At 53.2% G+C, this 19,571-nt stretch overlaps 2 protein-coding genes across 5 annotated transcripts in view; one reads left to right on the top strand and one right to left on the bottom strand.

The window, feature by feature from the left end:
* Positions 1-3,215: 3,215 nt before the first annotated feature.
* NSUN5 (NOP2/Sun RNA methyltransferase 5) lies at positions 3,216-16,495 on the top strand. Its single transcript, XM_049639212.1, has 11 exons — positions 3,216-3,396; positions 3,491-3,613; positions 4,088-4,265; positions 4,367-4,475; positions 14,613-14,751; positions 14,834-14,949; positions 15,306-15,484; positions 15,667-15,877; positions 15,951-16,091; positions 16,176-16,281; positions 16,372-16,495. The coding sequence occupies exons 1-11, from the start codon at positions 3,304-3,306 to the stop codon at positions 16,384-16,386; spliced, it is 1,410 nt and encodes a 469-aa protein (XP_049495169.1). The 5' UTR covers positions 3,216-3,303; the 3' UTR covers positions 16,387-16,495.
* Positions 16,496-18,373: 1,878 nt separating this feature from the next.
* The window catches only part of LOC125928500 (nuclear envelope pore membrane protein POM 121C-like), a 51,217-nt gene continuing 50,019 nt past the window's right edge, over positions 18,374-19,571 (bottom strand). For all 4 annotated transcript variants that reach the window (XM_049639202.1, XM_049639203.1, XM_049639204.1 and 1 more), the window contains 2 exons: positions 19,225-19,347; positions 18,374-18,772 (listed from right to left, as the gene is read on the bottom strand). In XM_049639202.1, coding sequence (XP_049495159.1) covers positions 18,675-18,772; positions 19,225-19,347 — 221 coding nt within the window. In that variant the 3' untranslated portion in view covers positions 18,374-18,674. The remainder of the gene's footprint in view (positions 18,773-19,224; positions 19,348-19,571) is intronic.

Genomic DNA, 19,571 nt, shown 5'->3' on the forward strand with positions numbered 1-19,571 from the left:
ACTAGGGTGGAAGCCAGACTGCAGGGAATTAAACAGCACGTGAGGAAGAAGTAAAGGCAATGACTGCTGATTCTTGTTTTAAGCAGCTTGATGGGGAAGGGAAGAAGAGAACTGGGTCACGAATTTGAGAGAAGGTGGGATTAAGGGAAGGCTTTTTTAGGATAGAGGAGACTTAAAACAGTGTTGGCCTACAGAAATAGAAGAGCCACATGTGTAGATTTAAGCTTTCTAGTGGTCACATATTAAACATTAAAAGGCACAGGTCACCTGGCATCCAGATCTTGGCTCCTAATACCCTTCTCCAGTGAAATGGAACCAGGGCTCCTTGGAGAAATGGCTGCTTCGAGGACTGGGGGAGGAAATACACAAGCTAAGCCATGAGTCTCCTAGTGCTAGGAATGCTCAAAACCAAACAACCGTGGGAAAAACCTCTGCAATAATAGAGGACTGTCGCAGGGACATGGGAGCCAACTGAAAGCTCTCCCAGTGGCCAAGATGGGAAGAATTTGAGCAACAAAATCAAGTAGTACAGGTTTCCCTGCTATCAAAAAGTAGAGTGGGGGCACCTGGGTGGCTCAGTCAGTTCGGTGGCTGACTTCAGCTCAGGCCATGATCTCATGGTTTGTGAGTTCCGGCTCACTGTGCTGACAGGCGGAGCCTGCTTGGGTTTCTCTCTCTGCCTCTCCCTTACTCTCTTGCACTCTGTCAAAATAAATAACTTAAAAAAGTAGAGTGTTTCTATGAAATCTCTCATTAACTGAAATGCAATAAAGTGAAGAAGCAATTACCATTAATTTATATGGAAACATTTTTTTAGTGTTTCCAGACCTAAAAAATTAACTGCTCTTAACCTTTTCTTACCTTAGGATACATTTTTTTTTTTTTTTGAGAGAGAGAGACAGAGACAGAGACAGAGACAGAGACAGAGTGCGTGGGGGGAGGGGCGGAGGCAGAGTGGGGAGAGAATCTCAAGCAGGCTCCACACCCAGCGCAGAGCCTGATGCAGTCCGGATGCGGGTCTTGATTGACCTGAGCTGAAATCAAGAGTCGGACACTTAACCGACTGAGCCACCCAGGTGCCCCTATCTTAGGATACATCTTGCAAACACAGTCAATCAAGGCAAAGCACAGGTGCTCACAGACACAGTTCCAAGCTATGGAAGGTTGATGCTGAGATGTGTGGAGATATTGGGGAAGGAACTTGGTGGCATCACTCTCACTGCTTGGGGTACTCACTGCCTCTACCAGGGCTCGCAGCAAAACGAACCCCTGATGCTATTTTTACTTCTCTCCTTTTTCCATAAAAGTGAAAATCCTCTTAGGATTTCTTTCAATTAACAAAAACAGGTACTGATGTAGGTCTTTTGTAAAAGTGAAGCAGTGTAATTAATGTAAACTTTCAAAACGGGGGCTACCTGTACTGGGTTACAACTCAAAGTATAATATCCATGAGTTCATGCTGATAAGTGATTAACTAAATAAACCTGGAAGAAGAGACCGTTCTGCAGAAGAATTCCAAACAACTTCTGTAGTTATTCTGCCCTCAAGGACAGTATAACCCCCTACTGCTTAAGGGCAGGCTGTGCATAGTGACTTCTTTTCAGAGGGAACAAGATAGAGAGGTTTACAGTGGAGAAACTTGAAAAACACGGCCATAACCAGATGATGAAGGTTCACATCAGTGAATAAGGTCATGTTGATACTATATGCCCTTGATGAGATCGGATGAGGATGGCACTGGGAGTCTTCCTCCCCAGAACCCCGAACCCCAGTCTGATCATGAGAAAGAAAACCTCAGATAAATCCCAGTGGAGGGACATTCTACAAAACACCAGGGCTCTTCAAAACTATCAAGGTCATCAAAAACCAGCAAAGTCTGAGAAACTCACAGCCAAGAGTTGCCTTAAGGAGACATGATGACTGAATGTAATGTGGTGTCCTGGTATTTAAGCACAGAAAATGTACATTAGGTAAAAATTAAGGACATCTGAGTCAACTATGGACTTTATTAGTATTGTTGCACTTTTAACCACTCACCTGAAGGAGTGGGGTTGGGATTTAGGACGGGTCAACTCTGGCACAGCTGTCCACGTGTCCACATCAATTTGTGCTCAATTCATTCACTCTTTCACTTATTCAACAGATATATTAGGTCCTTATTGTGAGAAAAACACTGGTTTAGGAGGTAGGGATTGATAAGTCAAACAGGATTTGCCCTCATGGAGCCAGCTAGAGGATAAATCATAGCTACATATGGAACAGATGCTATGAAGAAAACAAAATAGATTATGTGATTTGATCGGGTTGGGGGAGTCCACTAAAAGATCACTTATTAACCAACCTAGAGGCACAGGACTGGGTTAAACCTTTAAACAACTCAGCAATTTTAGAGTCAACCTTCTTGCAAAATGCTTGCCGACATGCTGCTGACAATACAGAGACTATACAGGCAGGAATATTCTGGTCCATGGAGGCCTACTTGAATGCTTGAGATACACACGCACTGGATCTGTTCACTCAATATGTACCACTAACCACATGGGGGCTTGGGACAGAGGCAAATACTGCAAAATCCCTGTTCTCCTACTAGAGTTCAGGCTGGGGAAACTTTCCCGTAAATGAATGATTACAATGCCTGAAAAGCTAGCCATTTGGAAACAAAGAGCTCTTCCTCACATCATGTGCAAACTAAATTATAAATGGGTTAAAGATTTAAGTGTGAAGAAACGAAGCCACGATTTCTATATTATAAAGGTGTGAAGGGATTTCCAAGCATGACACCGAAGGCAGACACCATCAAAGTTTGTAAAAAGCGAAGACGTTTTTTATAGTTTCATAAATGTTGTCATAAACATTTACAGTTGTCCAAAACAACTATAAGCCACGTTAAAGGCAAAAACAAACCGGAAAAAATAACACCTAAGACGAGCTATATACGGTCAAGATACAAAGGACACTAAGGGATGCTGTAAGAGTGACCAAAAGACATTAGCATGTTACCATAACAGATTACAAAGGACCAATGAGCATAGGAAAATAGTCAACCTCAGGGAAGTTAAAACAGCAGCAAAATTCCATTGTCTATGAGATTGGCAAAGATTTGTTAGAAAAAAAGCGAAGAGCTACGAAACAGGGAAACGTGCTCCCAGGGTTCGGCCGCAAACACGCCCGAGAGCCTCGGAAGAGCTCCGGGGCTTCCGGGTCGGAACCTCCGTGCCCTTTGACTCCGGAAGTGCAGGCAGACAGGGCGGTGCAGAGGCGGGCACGCTTCGCGACAGAGCCGTAAAGGCGCGGGAGCAGAGCATGGCGCTCTACGCGACGGCAGCGTCCGTGCTGGCGGGCGTGGAGAGCCGGCGGGGTTCCATCAAGGGGCTGGTGTATGCCAGCAGCTTCCAGGTAGCGGGGTTCGGGGTTCGGGCCGACGAGGGGCGGGAGGGGAGCCCGGGCGGGGGGCCCCTGCCTCAGCCGGTGTCCTCTCGGCCACGAGCAGAACGTGAAGCAGCTGTACGCGCTGGTGTGCGAGACCCAGCGCTACTCCTCCGTGCTGGACGCCGTGATCACCAGCGCCGGCCTCCTCCGCGCCGAGAAGAAACTGCGGCCGCACCTGGCCAAGGTAGCGGGGCCGGGGGGCGGGGCGGGGCGGGGCTGGGCCGTGAGCCCCCTCCGGACCTGGTCGCCGCGCGGTACCGTCCACGGTGTGACTTCGGCAAGTCGCCCCTCTGAAATGAGGGTGAGCACTCTTAAGCCGGGTTATTTGAGGTGGGATGACCGTGCTTTAACTTCGGGCCGAGTGGAAGATGAAATAAGGACGAAAGTGCAAAGTAGCCGTGGCAGGGACACTGGCCGAAACAAATGGATGATGCTGACAAGGAGGAAGGTTGGGATCCAGAGCCCTGGGCTGAGCAGCCCTGGGGACAGGTTTCGGGACAGGGCTCAGCCGTAAATCCGTTGTGATCCTGGGCGGGACACCTCACTTTCATCTGTTGCCGTCTGGATAGGTGATTGGTTCAGCGCTTGCGGTTCCAACACTACGGAGTTCCAAGACATTCACGTTTAAGGTTTTTTCTCTTTCTTTCCTCATCCCCAGGTACTAGTGTATGAGTTGTTGCTGGGAAAGGGCTTTAAAGGTGGCAGTGGGGGCCGATGGAAACCTTTGCTGGACCGGCACCAGGCAAGGCTGAAGGCTGAGTTGGCCCGGCTCAAGGTTCATCGAGGTGTGAGCAAGAACGAGGACCTGTTGCAGGTGGAATCCAAGCCTGGCCCAGGTGAGCTTTCTCCCAGGAAGGAGTCGTGTGGAGGAGGGTAGCTCGCGGGCCTTGGGAAGAGAGGCCTCGATCCTGCCCGCTCACTGCCGATTGCTTCCCAGCCTCTCAGGTGCCTCGGTTTGTGCGGGTGAACACTCTGAAGACCTGTTGTGATGATGCGGTTGATTACTTCAAGAGACAAGGCTTCTCCTACCAGGGTCGGGCTTCCAGGTGAGCTGAGAACCCCGCCTGGCTGCCCTCCTCCACGGGAGGTGCCTGGGGGGCACTGGGAGACGGGGATCCGTTTCTTGGACTTTTCCGGCAGTTGCTTCCTCTCCTTCCAAGGCCTGTCTTCCTCTGTCCCTTAAACAGGGATTCTTGTGGTTCCCTCCTATGTTCTTCTAATGCATCCCTCAATTTCTCGAACTCTTAACTCCTGCTTCTCGCCTGATGATTTGTGTCTCCCAGTCTAGACTTCTCTCAGTGTTCCTACCCTCGGGGTCATATGAGTGGTAAACAGACCCCACAGTCACAGTGTGTGTCATACTAAATTCATCTCCCCTCTGAACTTTGCACCTTCTTCTTTTTAAATTGCTAAATCCTGTTTATTCAAAATTCAAGATTTAAAAGAAATCCTTCCAAAGCAGCATGCTTAAACACACGGCTGTTGGTTTATTTTGCAGTGTCCCCGCCCCCTTATAATTGACATAACATTAGTTTCAGATGGACGGCTAATGACTTTGTATGTATGTACACTGGGAAAGAATTGCTACAAGAAATCTAGTTAACATTTGTTACCGCACATAGTTACAGAAAGTTTGTTTTTCTTGTGATGAGAACTTTTAAGATCTCTTAGCATCTTTTAGATATGCAGGAGTGTGTTTTTATTAGTCACCATGCTGTATATTAGATCCCCAAGACTTCAAGTAGAACCTTGTACCTTTTGACTGTCTTTCCCCCTTTTGCACACATGCCCCCCCCCACCCGTCTACAGTCACAAATCTGTTCTCTGTATTTATGAGTTGGTTGGTTGGTTTTGGTTTGGTTTTTGTTTTTAAAAAGAGAGTCCACCCAATAGAACATACAGTGTTTGTCTTTCTGTTTGATTTGTCTCACTTAGCATAATACTTTCAAGGTCCATCCACGTGGTCACAAATAGCAAGATTTTATTCTTTTAGAGGGAACTGAATAACATTCCTATGTGTGTGTGTACACAGGTGTAGGTACACACATACACGTATATATAGTTACATATTTTTTTTTTGCTCATCTCTTAGTTGACACGTCGACCACATCTTGGCTGTTATAGATAGTACTGCAGTAAACAGGGTCCAGATCTCCTTCTGAAGTAGTGTTTCCATTTTCTTTGGATAAATACCTAGAAATGGGATTGCTGGATCATATGGTAGTTCCATTTTTAATTTTTTGATGAGCCTCCATAGTGTTTTCCACAGCGGCTGCACCAGTTAACATTTCCTCCAACGGTGCACGGGAACTCCCCTCTCTCCACATCCTCACCAACTCTCGTTATTTCTTTTTGGGAATAGCCATTCTCACAGGTGTGAGGTGATGTTTCATTGTGGCTTTCATTTCCATTTCCCCCGATGACTAGTGATGTTCAGCACCTTTTCGTGTACTTTTTGGCCATCTGTTTCTTTGGACAACTGTTTAGATTCCTTACGTGTGTTTTAATCCCACCTCCCCCTTTTTTTCGTTAACTGTTGAGTTAGTGTTCTTTACATATTTTAGATATTAACTCCTTATCCAGATATGTGGTTTGCAGATACTTTCTTCCACGCGGTAGGTTGCTTTTTCATTTTGTTGATGGTTTCCTGTGCCCTACAGAACTTTTTAGTTTGGCATAGTTCCACCTGTTTATTTTTGCTTTTGCTTTTTGTTAGGAGTTGGATCCAAAAAAATCAAAAAAACCAAGACAGATGTCAGGGAGCTTACCACCCATGTTTTCTTCCAGGGGTGTTCTGCTTCCAGGGCTCACGTTTAGGTCTTTCGTCCATTTTGAGTTAGTTTCTGTGTCTGGCGTAAAGTAGGGGTCCCGTTTCGTTCTTTTGCGTGTGGCTTCAGTCTTCCCAACGCCATTATTGAAGAGACGGTTTTTTTTTTTCCCCCTGCTGTATATTCTTGGCTTCTCCGTCATAAATTGATCATTTAAGTATGGGTTTATTTCTAGGCTCTCTGTTTTGTCCCATTGATCTGTGTGTTTGATTTTATGCCAATGCCATACTGTCTTGATTTCTATACCTTTGTAATATAGTTTGATATCAGGGAGTGTGGTATCTCCAGCGTTGTTCTTCTTTCTCAAGATTGCTTTGGCTCTTCAGGGTCTTTTGTGGTTCTACATTTTAGGATTGTTCTGTCTGTAAACAATTCTATCGGAATTGATAGAGATCACATTGAACTTGTAGATTGCTTTGGGTAGTATGGACATTTTAGCATTATTCTTCCAGTCCCTGAGAATGGACTATCTTTTCATTTGTTTGTATCATCTTTAGTTTCTTTCATCAGTATCTTAGAGGTTTTTTGTTTGTTTGCGTCTTTGCTTTTTCAAGAATAGGTAATTTTGTTTTATTATTACTATTACTATTACTATTATTATTATTTTTTAGTGTTTATTTTTGAGAGAGAGAGAGAGACAGCATGAGCAGGGAGGGGCAGAGAGAGAGAGAGAGAGAGGGAGACACAGAATCTGAAGCAGGCTCCAGACCCTGAGCTGTCAGCACAGAGCCTGATGTAGGGCTCTAACTCACGAACCATGAGAACCTGAACCGAAGTCAGATGCTTAACCAACCGAGACACCCAGGCACCCCACTATCTTATAGTTTTAAGAGTACAGGACTTTGACCTCTTTGAATTTTTTTGGATACAAGTGTAAATGGGATTGTTAATTTCTTTTTCAAGATAATGTTGGTTTGCAACCTCCTTGGGAGCTTCCCAGATATAATCTGAAACCAGCCCCCAAACACAGAGGGCAGGGCCAGAGAAGGAATGAAAAAAGAGGCAGGCTGCTCCAGATTGATAGGTGGCAGGTTTAATAAGCAAGGGAACTTCTATACGAGGCTTGTCTTGGGTAACTGGAAGGCAAGTACATCTTTGCCCCCACCTGCCAGAATCTTGAAAGTTTATTGAGAGGCCTTAATTGGGTTCAGTCACATACAGGCCCCACGTTGGAGATATTATAGGTTCAGTTCCAGAACACTGCAATAAAGCAAGTGGAATGAATTTTTTGGTTTCCCACTGCCTATGAAAGTTATGTTTCTACTATACTGTGATCTCTTAAGTGTAAAAAAAAAAACTATTTTAAAAATACTTTATTGCTACAAAATGCTGAGCATCACTTGAGTTTTTGGCGAGTCAGAATCACTAATCAGAGATGACCATAATAAATATTATAATAAGAAGTTTAAAATATTGTGACAATTCCAAAAACATGACCCAGAGGCAAGAAGTGAGCAGATAGCGTTGGAAAAATGGCGCCTTCAGTTTGTAAAAAACGCACTTACCTGTGAAGCGCAAAATGCAATGAAATGAGGTATGCCCCTTCACCGTCCATATGGTCTCAACACTATGACCCTGTCTCAAGGCTTTGTCCTTGGAGCATCCTTTGGTGGAGAAGGCGAGTGGCAATGCCCATCCCAAGGATAGGGAAAGAGGGGAGGAGCCTCTGATTGCCGGGGTCCAGCTCACAGGTCAACTGGTAGTCATGTCCTTTCGGTGACCTCCCTCCACACTAACCCCTGTGACAAGCTCTTAAAATCCCACGTGACTGTTGTCCTCAGTGTGCCCTGAGCGGTCAGCGAGGGTCTCACGAGCACGGAGACAGCTCCTTTGGTAGCTGGCTGGCTGCCCTGGAGGCAGAAGCCACAGCAACAGTATAGGCACGTGCAGAAGAAAACAGATTAAGGCAGAAATTCCCCAAATCAGTGATAACTTCTTCCTCCAAGAACCCCAGGATCCAAACCATTGATTTCTTAAAATCCTCTAGGCTGGAGGTCAGATCACTCAGGGCATTTACTTGTGTCCTTAGATGATTTTAGTAAAGATGGTGCTTTAGTGGATTCATCAGATACAAACATAGAACATTCTGTTTGGATAATGGCGCAGGTGCTTCCTTGTGAGGCAGTAATAATTTCCAAGGCCATCCTGTTTTGGAGGGCAGCTTTTGTTATTAGAGACGTTTCAGTGTTCTGTAAGGACCGGCTTTACTGGCTGCCATTCACAGTGGGCTGGGTGAATTTCATAAGGGCTTCTGTATGTGCTAGAATGTCCTCCAGTTTCGCGGAAGGAACAGAGGCACCATCCAAATGATCATATCCTCACAGACGACAGACTGTGCCCATCTGGCCTTGAGGAGAGGGAGGCTGGCAGCTTTAGTTTCTTGACCAGGTTGACCACAGCATGAGTGTCGGCGGTGGGGGGGGGGGGGAGGCGGCGCTGTCTGCCATGAGGAGATGGGACTGGGGGGTGCGTGTGCCAGACCGGGACCCCCACCTCCTCCCCTGTTCCAGGAACGCGTGTGCCATTCCAGGTGGGGTGCCTTTCTGCAGGTGCAGCTTGCCGCAGGGCAGCGGGATCCCGGGGGAGACGGGTAGCTCCCCGCCTAGGTGTGGGACATCCCAGCGTGCGTGTCAGTGGGTGACTCCTTTCCCAGGCGTGGTGGAGCCTGGCGTGCTCAGTGGCCGCACGTTGCTCCACGGTAAGGGGGCGGCAGCTGTCTCGGCAGGGTCCCCGGTCTGGCATATGGGGCAGCAGGCCCTACCGGTGGATCGTCCGGACGTACTAACGGCAGGGACGGTGCCTAGTCCACCCAGCCAAGGTGGTTTTCTGTTAGTGACGTAATCTGCTTGTTACAACATCCCTTTTTCCGGGGCGCCTGGCTGGCTCAGTCGGTTAAGTGTCGGACTTCGGCTCAGGTCATGATCTCACGGTCCGTGAGTTCAAGCCCCGTGTCGGGCTCTGTGCTGACAGCTCGGAGCCTGGAGCCTGTTTCGGATTCTGTGTCTCCCTCTCTCTCTGCCCCTCCCCTGCTCATGCTCTGTCTCTGTCTCAGAAATAAATAAAAACGTTAAAAAAAAAATTAAACATCTCTTTTTCCTGACTGCCGGTCCTGCTGCTTGCAGGGTGTGTGGGTGAAGGATCCTCCATTCAGTATCATGTTCTTCTGCCCGGTCTTGCACGTCACGGCCTTTCAAACGTGACCCCCAGTCACTGGTCGATGAGGATGTCTCTCCACGGGTCTTTTTCAGTCTCCCAACGGTGGCGGCCCAGTTGGTGCGGCGGCCAGGAAAGCTCAGGTTGGGCCAGATGTGATAACCACACAAACCAAGTCGCAGTTAGAACCTTCGCTTGGAGGGAGGGGCCGTCTAGTCAGTTTGCCAATTCCTTACTGGTTGGGAGCTCAGGAGGATGGCCGCAGGCACCTTTGGCAGTTGCCTCGGGCGTTACTTAGAACCCACAGGTCGTGTTACCGAGTGAACCGGGTGAACCAAGTCAAGTCACCGGAGTCTGCGGGGCAATCTGGCTTCCTTGGCAGCAGGCCGTCCCGCCAGGGGGCGACGGTGGGTCGGCTTCCTCCGCGCCTAGTCCACACTGCCTGCCAAAGGTCAGTTGCTAGGGCTCGTACCTGAGCCAGGGCATCAGTTTCTTGACCGCCAGGGGGCGTCAGTGCCTTCGGAGCCGGGGTGTGGAGGCCGGTGAGGCCTGCCTTGGGCTCCTGCAGGGGAACCACGGGTCTTGTCATATGCCCTGACCGCACAGGGGCTTATTCACCATCCTCTGTCCGAGCCGCGGGGCCAGTGCCCTTGGCGCAGCCCGCTGCCCGTGCGGAGGGTTAAGGGCCAGGGCTCTGAGAGATCACCAGTCAGAACGCTCTCTGTGCTGTTTCTTCCTGAGAGGCTCTGCCTGGAGGAGCGTGGGGCACACCGCTGGAAGCTGTTGCCCCCCGCCCAGGGGGACGGGGCGGAATGCGTGGCTTCTGTCTCCTTCCGGCGCCGAGACCCAAATCCCAGGGGCACCCTTCCCGTCTGTTGTCTCTGCCACAGCGCCCGCCCCACCCCTTCTAGAGTCACAGACACCTTGAACTCCAGTGGCAGCCCTGCTTGGGGGACGCCCAGGGCTTTCATCTGTCCCACTGGTATTTTTGCCTTTTCATAGGCAGCCCGCTCTCTGATCCCCGCTCGCACACGTGCACTTTCTTTACCGGGCGGTATAGAGGACCCGGCACTGTGCCAGGTAGGGAATAAGAGGCCTCCAGACTCCAAAAACCCCTGCAGAGGCTCACACACATCTTCCACGTTCTTAGGGGCTGGATAAGTGTGCCCTCTGGCAATCACGGCGTCTGGGACAAGGCGGGTCTTACTCGACCAAACGATTCCCAAAACCTTGGGGCAGTGTCTGGGCCTGGAATGTTCCGTGGGTTCACCGCCCAGCCTCTCTCAGATCTCCAGCAAAGCCTGCAGGATGTCCTGTGAGAGAGGCAGGTCTGCACATGTGACCATTATCGCGTTAATGCGGCGGGCCCATCTTACAGGTCTCTGGCCGCCATGCCATGACATGGTGGGGTTGTGCCGGTGACCTTGGGGGAGCACTTGAAAGGTCCAACATTGGGGCACCTGGATGGCTCAGTCAGTTAAGTGTCCAACTCTTGATACTGGCTCAGGTCGTGATCTCACGCTTTGTGAGGTCCTGGCTGTCACCCACCAGGAGCCTTCTGGCTCTTCTGTCTGCCCTGCTAGGCTTTGGAAGGACTATGTGCAGGGCGCACAGTGCCCACTCGCGCAGATCTTAGGTAGTTCCTCCGGTCTCCCTGTGTGGCTTGTGTTGTCGGACGGTCCCTCTTCGTGGGGGTAACAGGTTTACAGGTTCCCAGCTGCGTTTCCCCTCAGCACCGGCGTGAATTCACCGTAAGAGGCTTGCAGAGTTCAGCCCTGTGGGATGTCTGTGCCCGGTGTGTTCCCTCGTACTGGAGAGAGAGAGAAACCCCATATTCGCGGGCAGGGGCAGAACACCCAGCTTGCAGTGCCAAGGGACTTTCTTGACCGAAATTGTTGTTCGGGTTTTAAGGCTTTCCGCGGGCTGACCTCTGTTCAGGTGGGGTCCCTGCAGCGATGCGGTCAGATCACATTTGCTTCCAGGTTACTTTCTCCAGACCCTTCGTGGCCCATCGGGATAGCCTTTTTGGCTTTCTGAGCTCCCTCTCAGGCCCGGCTCTTCCCCACGACCCACACCCGTCCCCGGGACCTGGGACCTGGGACCGCTCCGCTTCCCCTAGATCAGCAGCGCGTTGCCCAGCATTCATTCTAAGCGTTTTGTGGCACAAGTGGGCTCAGCGTGGACACCAGCATCCCGTCCCGGGGCTGGGGGTGGACTGGAGAATGTCGGTTTTCTTCCCTGCCATCATGTGGCCTGATCAGAGCCTTCAAAGACGGGTGCAGATGGCCCATCTCGCTCCCAGCCCCCCCTAAGAATTTGTTAGATCTCCTCTCTAGATTCCCAGGGTCCCACAAGCCCGGGAAGGTCCCCCTCACAGGGCCAAGCCTCCCCGCGGGCTAGAGTAATCCGGTGTCTAAGGAAGGAAGTAGCGCCAGGCAGCCCCGACTGGAGGGCATCTCCGCCTCGTGCGCGGTCAGGGAAAAGCCACTGCCCCGTGGCCGCACCAGCTGCGCCTGGCTGCTTTCCCTGGCTTTTTGCTGGAGCTTGGCAGCTACGTCGGGGAGCTCGGCAGGAGCAGACTCATCAGGAGTGTCTCCTGAACCGGGGACTGCCCTGCTGGCTGGGGTTGCCGTGGCTGTTCTCGCTTTCCCTTGTACGAGGGGTCCGCCAGCCCCGGTGCTTCGTCTGTTTTGCTGTCCACCACCACAGCGCCCTCCACGTCCTCACTTTCCCAGCCGTGCGATCCGTGCGGTTAAGCGGCCCGCACTTCCCCGGGAGGCCCCGTGCTCGTGCAGCGATCCCCAGGCCGACGTATGGGCCACGCCTCCCCACACGGAGGTCGCCGGCCAACTGCGGACTTCCTCTGTGGACGCCTTTCCCAAGGCCCGTGTCTTTGGTCTCCAGGCTTGTTCATCCGTTGTTGGTTTGCAGCCTTTGATCTGAAACTGGCCCCTGTATGCAGAGGGCAAGGAGAGACCAAAGGGTGGGTAGGTGGCAGGTTTTTTTTTTTGTTTTGTTTTTTTTAATGTTTTAGTTTTTGAGAGCATAAACAGGGGAGGGGTGGAGAGAGAGGGGAGACAGAGGATCCAAAGCGGGCTCTGTGCTGACAGGCTGACAGCAGTGGGCCCGGTCCGGGGCTCGGACTCACGAACTGTGAGATCATGACCTGACCCAAAGTCAGACGCTCAACTGACTGAGCCACCCAGGCGCCCCTAGGTGGCAGGTTTCATAAGCGAGGGAACATACACCTGCCTGCCAGAATCTTCAGTTTATACAGAGGCCTTAATGGGTTGTCTCATACCTTCCAGATGGTCTCAACACCGTATTACTCTCAAGGCTGTGTCCTCAGGCAGCCTCTGGGAGGGGCGAAGGCAAGCAGGATGCTCATCCCGGGGCAGGGGTGAGGAGCCTCTGACTGCCCGGGTCCGGGTCCTGCTCCCAACAGGTGGTCACATCTCTGTGACCTCCCCCAACAGATAGGTTGTCAGTGTGTAGAAACACAACAGATTTTTGCGTATGAATTTTGTATCCTGCAACTTGACTGAATTCATTTATAAGTTCTAACAGTTTGGGGGCGCCTGGGTGGCTCAGTTAAGCATCTGGCTCTTGATTTTGGCTTCGGTCATGATCTCACGGTTTTGTGGGTTCGAGCCCCCAGTCAGGCTCTGCACACTGACCTCGAGGAGCCTGCTTGGGATGCTCCTTCCCCTCTCTCTGCCCCTCCCCTGCTTATGCTCTGTCTCTCTCAAATAAACTTAAAAAAAAAAAAAAAAATTCTGACAAGTTTTTTTGGTTGGGAGTTTTTAGGGTTTTCTATGTATATCATCTGCAGATAGTGACCGTGTTACTTCTTCCTTTCCATCGTGGGCGCCTTTTTCTTCTTGATCTCGCCCAAATGCTCACCAGGCTGGGTTGAGTAACAGGGGTGAGAGTGGGCATCCCTGATCTTGATCTTAGAGGAAGGGCTTTTAGCTTTTCCCCACCGAGGATGTCAGCTGTGGGCTTTTCACATCCGGCCTTTATTGTGGCGAGGCGTGTGCCTTCTGCACCTGCTTTGCCGAGAGTGTTTTTATCCTCAGTGCATGCTGAGTTTTGTCAGATGAGCCGATCAGGATTTTTATCCCTCCTGTTGTGAGTGTAGTGCAGCACGGGGATTGCTCTGTGGACTCTGAACCCGTCCTTGCATCCCTGACCTTTGCCCCTTCTGCATTCCCTCTTAACCTGGCAGCTGACCTCACCATCACACAACCATTTGGTCAGGCCACGAACCCAGTCACCGGAAATGCTTCTCTTCTCACCCTCGTCACCTATGCCCTTGCCTGCGGCGTCTTTCTGCCCCCTCCCCCCACTCTGCCCGTGGTTTTCCGTCTTCTTTGGCAGAAGCAGCCCCTGACCTGGTCTCTCCGCCTCCAGACGTGTCATGTGGTCGGCCACAGAAAGATCTCCCCTGCCTAAACCGTCCTTGGCTCTCTCGTGCTGTGCCCACTGCTTCCGTTGCCCGCCACCGCTCCTGTGCACTCCCCGCTGCTCCCCTGCATTCCCATCCCCCTCATCCTGGGAAGCCGCCCCTGCGTCCGCCTTCCCCTTCCGTGGTAGACGGTCCTTCTGTCGTCCTGCCCGCAGCACGTGGCGGGGAGGCCGGGCGGTGCGCCAGGCAGTGGCTGTTTGGGTTTGGCTTCCAGCTCTGCCCCTGTGGATGGCTTTCCGAACTGAGCATCGTTGTCGGCCCGCTTCGCGAGGGTTTGGAACGTGACGCTTCCGTCTCCGCTCCTCACGTTAGGAGACCCCTGCCCCTGAGCAGTCAGCTCGGTGCCCGCCTCCCCAGGAGTGACCTCTGTCCAAGTTAGGTGGTTTTTTTGTTTGTTTGAGAGAGAGAGCCCGTGTGCACATACACAGGGCAGGGGCAGAGAGAGAGAGAGAATTCTAAGCATGCTCGGCGCTGGCAGCCTGACATGGGACTTGAGCCCAGGAACCTCAAGATCCTGACCTGGGCCGAAGTCGAGTTGGACACTTAACTGACTGAGCCACCCAGGCGCCCCTCTGCTGCCCATTCGTATCAAATCGATCCTGTCCCTCGCTTCCTGGCGGTCTGGAGCATCTGTCGGGTGAATGAACAGTTCAAGTGAGGAAACGTGTGAAATGGCCAGCCTGGCGCATACCCGGAGGAACTCAGACGTGCCGATGCTTCCTGTTCCCTGGCAGCCTCGAGGACCTCCGGGCCCTCAAAGGGAAGTGCTTTCTTCTGGATCCCTTGTTGCCAGAGCTGCTGGTGTTTCCAGCCCAGACGGATCTGCACGACCACCCGCTGTACCAGGCCGGCCACCTCATTCTACAAGACAAGGTAGGGCAGGTGGGTGGGAAGGGGAGGACCGAGAGGGAGCCGGGCCTCTGTGCGCCAGCCCAGGGCCTGCTCTGCCTGCCAGGCCAGCTGTCTGCCGGCCGTGCTGCTGGCCCCGCCCCCCGGCTCCCACGTCATCGATGCCTGCGCTGCCCCAGGCAACAAGACCAGTCACTTGGCTGCTCTTCTCAAGAACCAGGGGTGAGTGCCATGGTCAGCCCGAGGGAGCTGGGGTCTGACCCTGTACTTGGAGGACGAGATGAGGAAAACTGTGACCCAGTGGGGGCTTGAAGGCCGAAAGGAGGATCTCCCTTTAAATATTCGCTTCTGGACCCAGAGCAGTTGGTGGCAGAGCCCGAAGCTCAGCTGCCCTCTGGGTGGCCGGTGCGAGATAGGAATCCCTCAGCCCTTGGGGCAGAGTCTCCAGGTCAGGTCCCTCTAACCACTGTCCCTTCTCTTCTGTGTCCCTGTGAAGGGACATGTTCTCGTGTCAGAACTGTGGGCCCTGAGGTTCCCCGTGGATTCTCAGTTCGCCCCGTCTCTCCCCTCTTCTCCAGCAAGATCTTTGCCTTTGACCTGGACGCCGGGCGGCTGGCGTCCATGGCTACCCTGCTGGCCCGGGCCGGAGTCTCGTGCTGCGAGCTGGCCGAGGAGGACTTCCTGGCGATATCGCCCTCCGACCAGCGCTACCGTCAGGTCCAGTACATCTTGCTGGATCCTTCTTGTAGCGGCTCCGGTGAGATGGGGACAGAGCCTGGCCGCGGGACCCAGACGCGGGGCAACCTCGTGGCGGAAGGGGCAGCGGTTCGCTTTGGCCTCGGTCTAATAGTGGTGACCCTGGGCAGACGTTGTCCCCTGCGCTGCAGGGATCTCGGTGCGAAACGAGGCCCGTCTGCAGCTGACAGGCTTTGTCCCTAGGTATGGCGACCAGACGGCTGGAGGAGCCCGGGGCGGGCACACCTAGCAAGGCGCGCTTGCAGGCCCTGGCTGGGTTCCAGCGGCGAGCACTGTGCCACGCGCTCACTTTCCCCTCCCTGCAGCGTCTGGTCTACTCCACGTGCTCCCTCTGCCAAGAGGAGAATGAAGACGTGGTGCGGGACGCCCTGCAGCAGAACTCGGGGACCTTCAGGTAGTGGGGACCCGCCGGGGTCCTGGGGAAGGGGGCTGCTGTCTTTTACCCAGAAGTCTGTCCACCTCCACAGGCTAGTCCCCGTCCTCCCCTCCTGGCCCCACCGTGGCCTCGGCACTTTTCCGGGGGCTGAATGCTGCCTCCGGGCCTCCCCTGAAACCACGCTCACCGGCGGCTTCTTTGTTGCCGTACTTGAACGGGTGGAGGTGCCGAGGTGAGTGGGGGGCGGGGTGGGGCGGTGCTGCTTGGAAGACGCCGGACGACCCGGGCACCTCTAACTTAGGTACTTTCCTTCTAGCTCGGTCTCCCGGGCCGAAGCACCGGCACCTCCACCCGAGGCCGCCCCGCGGAGGAAGAGACGGCGCAGAGCGGCGGCCCCTGGGGCGCCGCCCCGCACCGAGCAGGTCCGCAGAGCTGTGCCTTGCGCGGGGGGACCCCGCCGTCCCGCAGCTCAGCCGGCGGGTTTTAAGGTTCTTTTCTTTTTATTGCTTTAGGAAGGAAAGCGGTAGCTGGAGGGAGAGTGTGGACTTGCCTGTCCCCTGGGCCCCTCCCTGGGCCGTGTTCTTGCTCGTGACAGCTCTGCCCACGGAAATAAAAAGCAGGACATGGTCTACGATAGATCACAGTTTTTTTTTATTCTTAATGACATAAGCAAGGAGAAAAATCTCACATTCATACTAAAAATTCCAACTAGCCTCACAGGAATTAAGTCTTTATTTGTAATGGAAAGTCCCAGCCTCCCGTTCCTGTCCAGTGCACGTACGTGTACACACACACACACACACACACACACCCCCCCCCCCCCCCCCCCCACACACACACACTCAGGCCGCGCCGGGACACCCTCTTTGGGGGCTCCCGGGCCAAGTGTCCTGCCTGTGGACCTGAGGTAAACTAGCTCGGAACACTAACACTAACGAGGCTCTACCTTCCGGAAGGTATCGCTAGAAGCTTGGTTTCTAGACCCGTGCCCACCCCCACCCCCACCGATCCTAACAGGGACTCGGGACTCGAGGTCCAGGCCTCTGGGTGCCACACACAGGTAAATACTGTCTGCTCTTCCTGGGGGGTGGGAAGGAGCAGTCCCCTGCGTCACACTCAACCTCAGTCACGAGGGGGGAGGGGGGACAAGTCACATCTACGTCACATTATTTATAAAATAAGAATTATGGTTTATAGAATGTGTCCCGAAGGGGCTCTAGTCCCTCGGGAAAGCTGCCTGGGACAGTCTGAGCCTCTTGTCCACACAGGCATAACTTAACTATACAGCTAATTCCTAGTCAATAGCATTTATACTTAACCACCTCAGTGAACCAAGCTTGAAGGAATTTAAAAGGCAATTTAGCTTAAATACAAAAATAAATTTTTATTTCGTTAAAAAATGTTTAAATATTTTTTTCTTTTAATTTAGACACACGCATTCATACTTCTCCCAAAGAGGATGGGCATTGGCAGCAAGGCTCTTGGGCCTGGGGTATGTGATCTGGGAACAGGGGAAGAACGGGACGGAGGGGAGGCTCTGCTGAAGGGGGGGGTGGGGGGATGAATTTTGAAGCGTGGTTGGTTAATTTTGGTTTTCTAACATTCTGGGGAGGATCCAGCCCACGGTGGGGTCAGGTAGGCGGGAGGGAAACAGCAGAGGGAAGAGGACTTTGCTTCCCCCTCGGCCCCATCCTCTTGGGCTGCCAGCCCTTAAAGTCAAAACACCATTTGAAAATCCAGGAGTCAGCACGTGTAGCCATAAAGCGGTGCTACTTTCCACATTCAATTAGCGAGGCCCCAGAAACTTGAAACAGTGAAGTCCGGCACTACCAACATGCCGCCACTCATACAATTCAATTCTTCCTCCAAACTCGATTCAAAGAGCAATAGACGTGAGCATCAGACGGTAACACAGGACAAGGCTTTAAACATACAACCCCGGGGAGGAGGCGGACGAGCCCCACGGAGGCCAGCGGGGAAGGCGGGCGAGGAGGCAGCGGGGGACATCCTGCCCGCTCCCGGCGCTCCCCCGACTCCCCCGGAGCGAGGTAGCTCCCCTGCAGCTGCCAGGCTAACAGTCTTGAGCCACCGAGCTTTTAGGGGCCGAACTGGCAGAGGGTTGAGGACAAACATGGACTCAGACTTGGCAGGAGGAAGTGGACCAGCAGGAGCAGCCCCACTGGGGTCTCCAAGGCAAAGCTAGATTCAAGGTCCTTTAAAAAGGGGTAGAGCCTGCGGGGAACCAGGGAGGGACGAAGCAGCAAGAACTGGGGAAGCAGAGTCCCCTAACGGGACCCGAGGAGAACCGCTTTTTATAGGCAAGCCAAGCAAGGTAAAGCCGCGGGGCTGACCCACTTCCCCGACTCCCATCATCCACTGCACGGCGGCGGCACGTGTGGGTAGGGCCGTGCCTACGACCTGCCAGGCGAGAGGAGATGGCTCTGGGGGCAAGGCGGGAAGGGAGGCCGCCTGACCAAGCTCATACACCAGACAAGAGTCAGGGGAGGACGAGGACAGTATGTACAGATGTTTCTTCAGTTTTCTCCAGCCTCACCACGGAGCCATTCAAGTAAAGGCATCAGGCTCCTGCCCTGCGCACCCCACGCCCCCTCCCTCGAGAGGCCAGGGGCTTCTTCCTCAAGGAGCAGGAACCGGCCACCGGGGCTGCCACCGCCTCCCTGGTGGCGGAAGCCAGAGATCTGGGGTAGGTTGCTTTATGGAACTAGAAGGGTCAGAGGCTCTTCCTAGCAGGTGCTGAGGTCCAGATGTGGGCAAGGAGGGGGGTGGGGGGGGGGATATGGAACGGGGACAAAGGCTATTTCTTGCGGGTGTGCTGCCTGCGGGCCTGCAGTCGCTGCCGAGCCCCCGGGGTCTTGGATCCTGCACCAATGGAAAATGAAGGGGCCGCCGATCCTGGAAAGATTCAACAAGGTCTCATCAGGGCAGCTGCTATCCGGGACACCTCCCTGGGTACCCTAATCTCCGGAAGGTTAGGCCGACAGAATCCGGTACTTAAACCAGGCTTTCTAAACAGTGGCAGCTGTGTGTGTGTGTGTGTGGGGGGGGGGGGGGGGGGTGGCTACTGAAAGTACAGAATCCCAGAACACCTGAGAGTGAGCAAAAAGGCATTTGCCCTTGGCTTTCCAGTGGTCTGAAACATTCCACCCTCAACTCCTCAACTCCATACCTGGGCTTTGCCAATCTCGTAGCCAGGCCACATCTTTCTCATGCCTGTGAGCCTGATCTTTTGCAGGGAGCCCCAGAGCCAGGAACCTGCCAAGACCCACCCCCCTCCTCCCCCCCCCCCCGGCCCCCCGCCGCCCTCCTTCTTTGCAGAAAGAAGCAGGGTCACGCTGGCTGCTTACCGAAAGGTCCGACTCCAACAAAGCCTTGGGTGGGTGTTGAGGATGCCCCAAAGGAGAGACCACTGCCCGATGCGCCCACCCCGGGGGCAGGGGTGTTCTGACCAAAAGTGGGTGTGGAAGTGCCTAGAACGAAGAGACCGTAGAAAACGAGCGACTAGGCAGTGGGCAGAGGGCATAACAGCCGGGATGACGAATTGGGGGGTGTCCCCACAGGGCACCTCAGCCCTGGACCACCAAAGCTGGCTCCCCCGGTGGTAGAAAGTGCCTCTCTGCCTGCTAACCGCCGTGCTGCCTTTCGGCCACCTCAGGAACAGAGTCTCTGCATTCCTGGGGACACTCAACGCCCC

The sequence above is a fragment of the Panthera uncia genome, chromosome E3, assembly GCF_023721935.1.
Source record: "Panthera uncia isolate 11264 chromosome E3, Puncia_PCG_1.0, whole genome shotgun sequence".
Lineage (NCBI taxonomy): Eukaryota > Metazoa > Chordata > Mammalia > Carnivora > Felidae > Panthera > Panthera uncia.

What these genes read in the sequence shown, in the direction of transcription:
- NSUN5 (XM_049639212.1), top strand. Translation starts at nt 3,304, where the DNA reads ATGGCGCTCTACGCGACGGCAGCGTCCGTGCTGGCGGGCGTGGAGAGC. An exon ending in TCCTTCTTGTAGCGGCTCCG is followed by an intron (nt 15,485 to 15,666) that starts GTGAGATGGGGA and finishes CTTTGTCCCTAG; the next exon opens with GTATGGCGACCAGACGGCTG. An exon ending in GAACGGGTGGAGGTGCCGAG is followed by an intron (nt 16,092 to 16,175) that starts GTGAGTGGGGGG and finishes CTTTCCTTCTAG; the next exon opens with CTCGGTCTCCCGGGCCGAAG.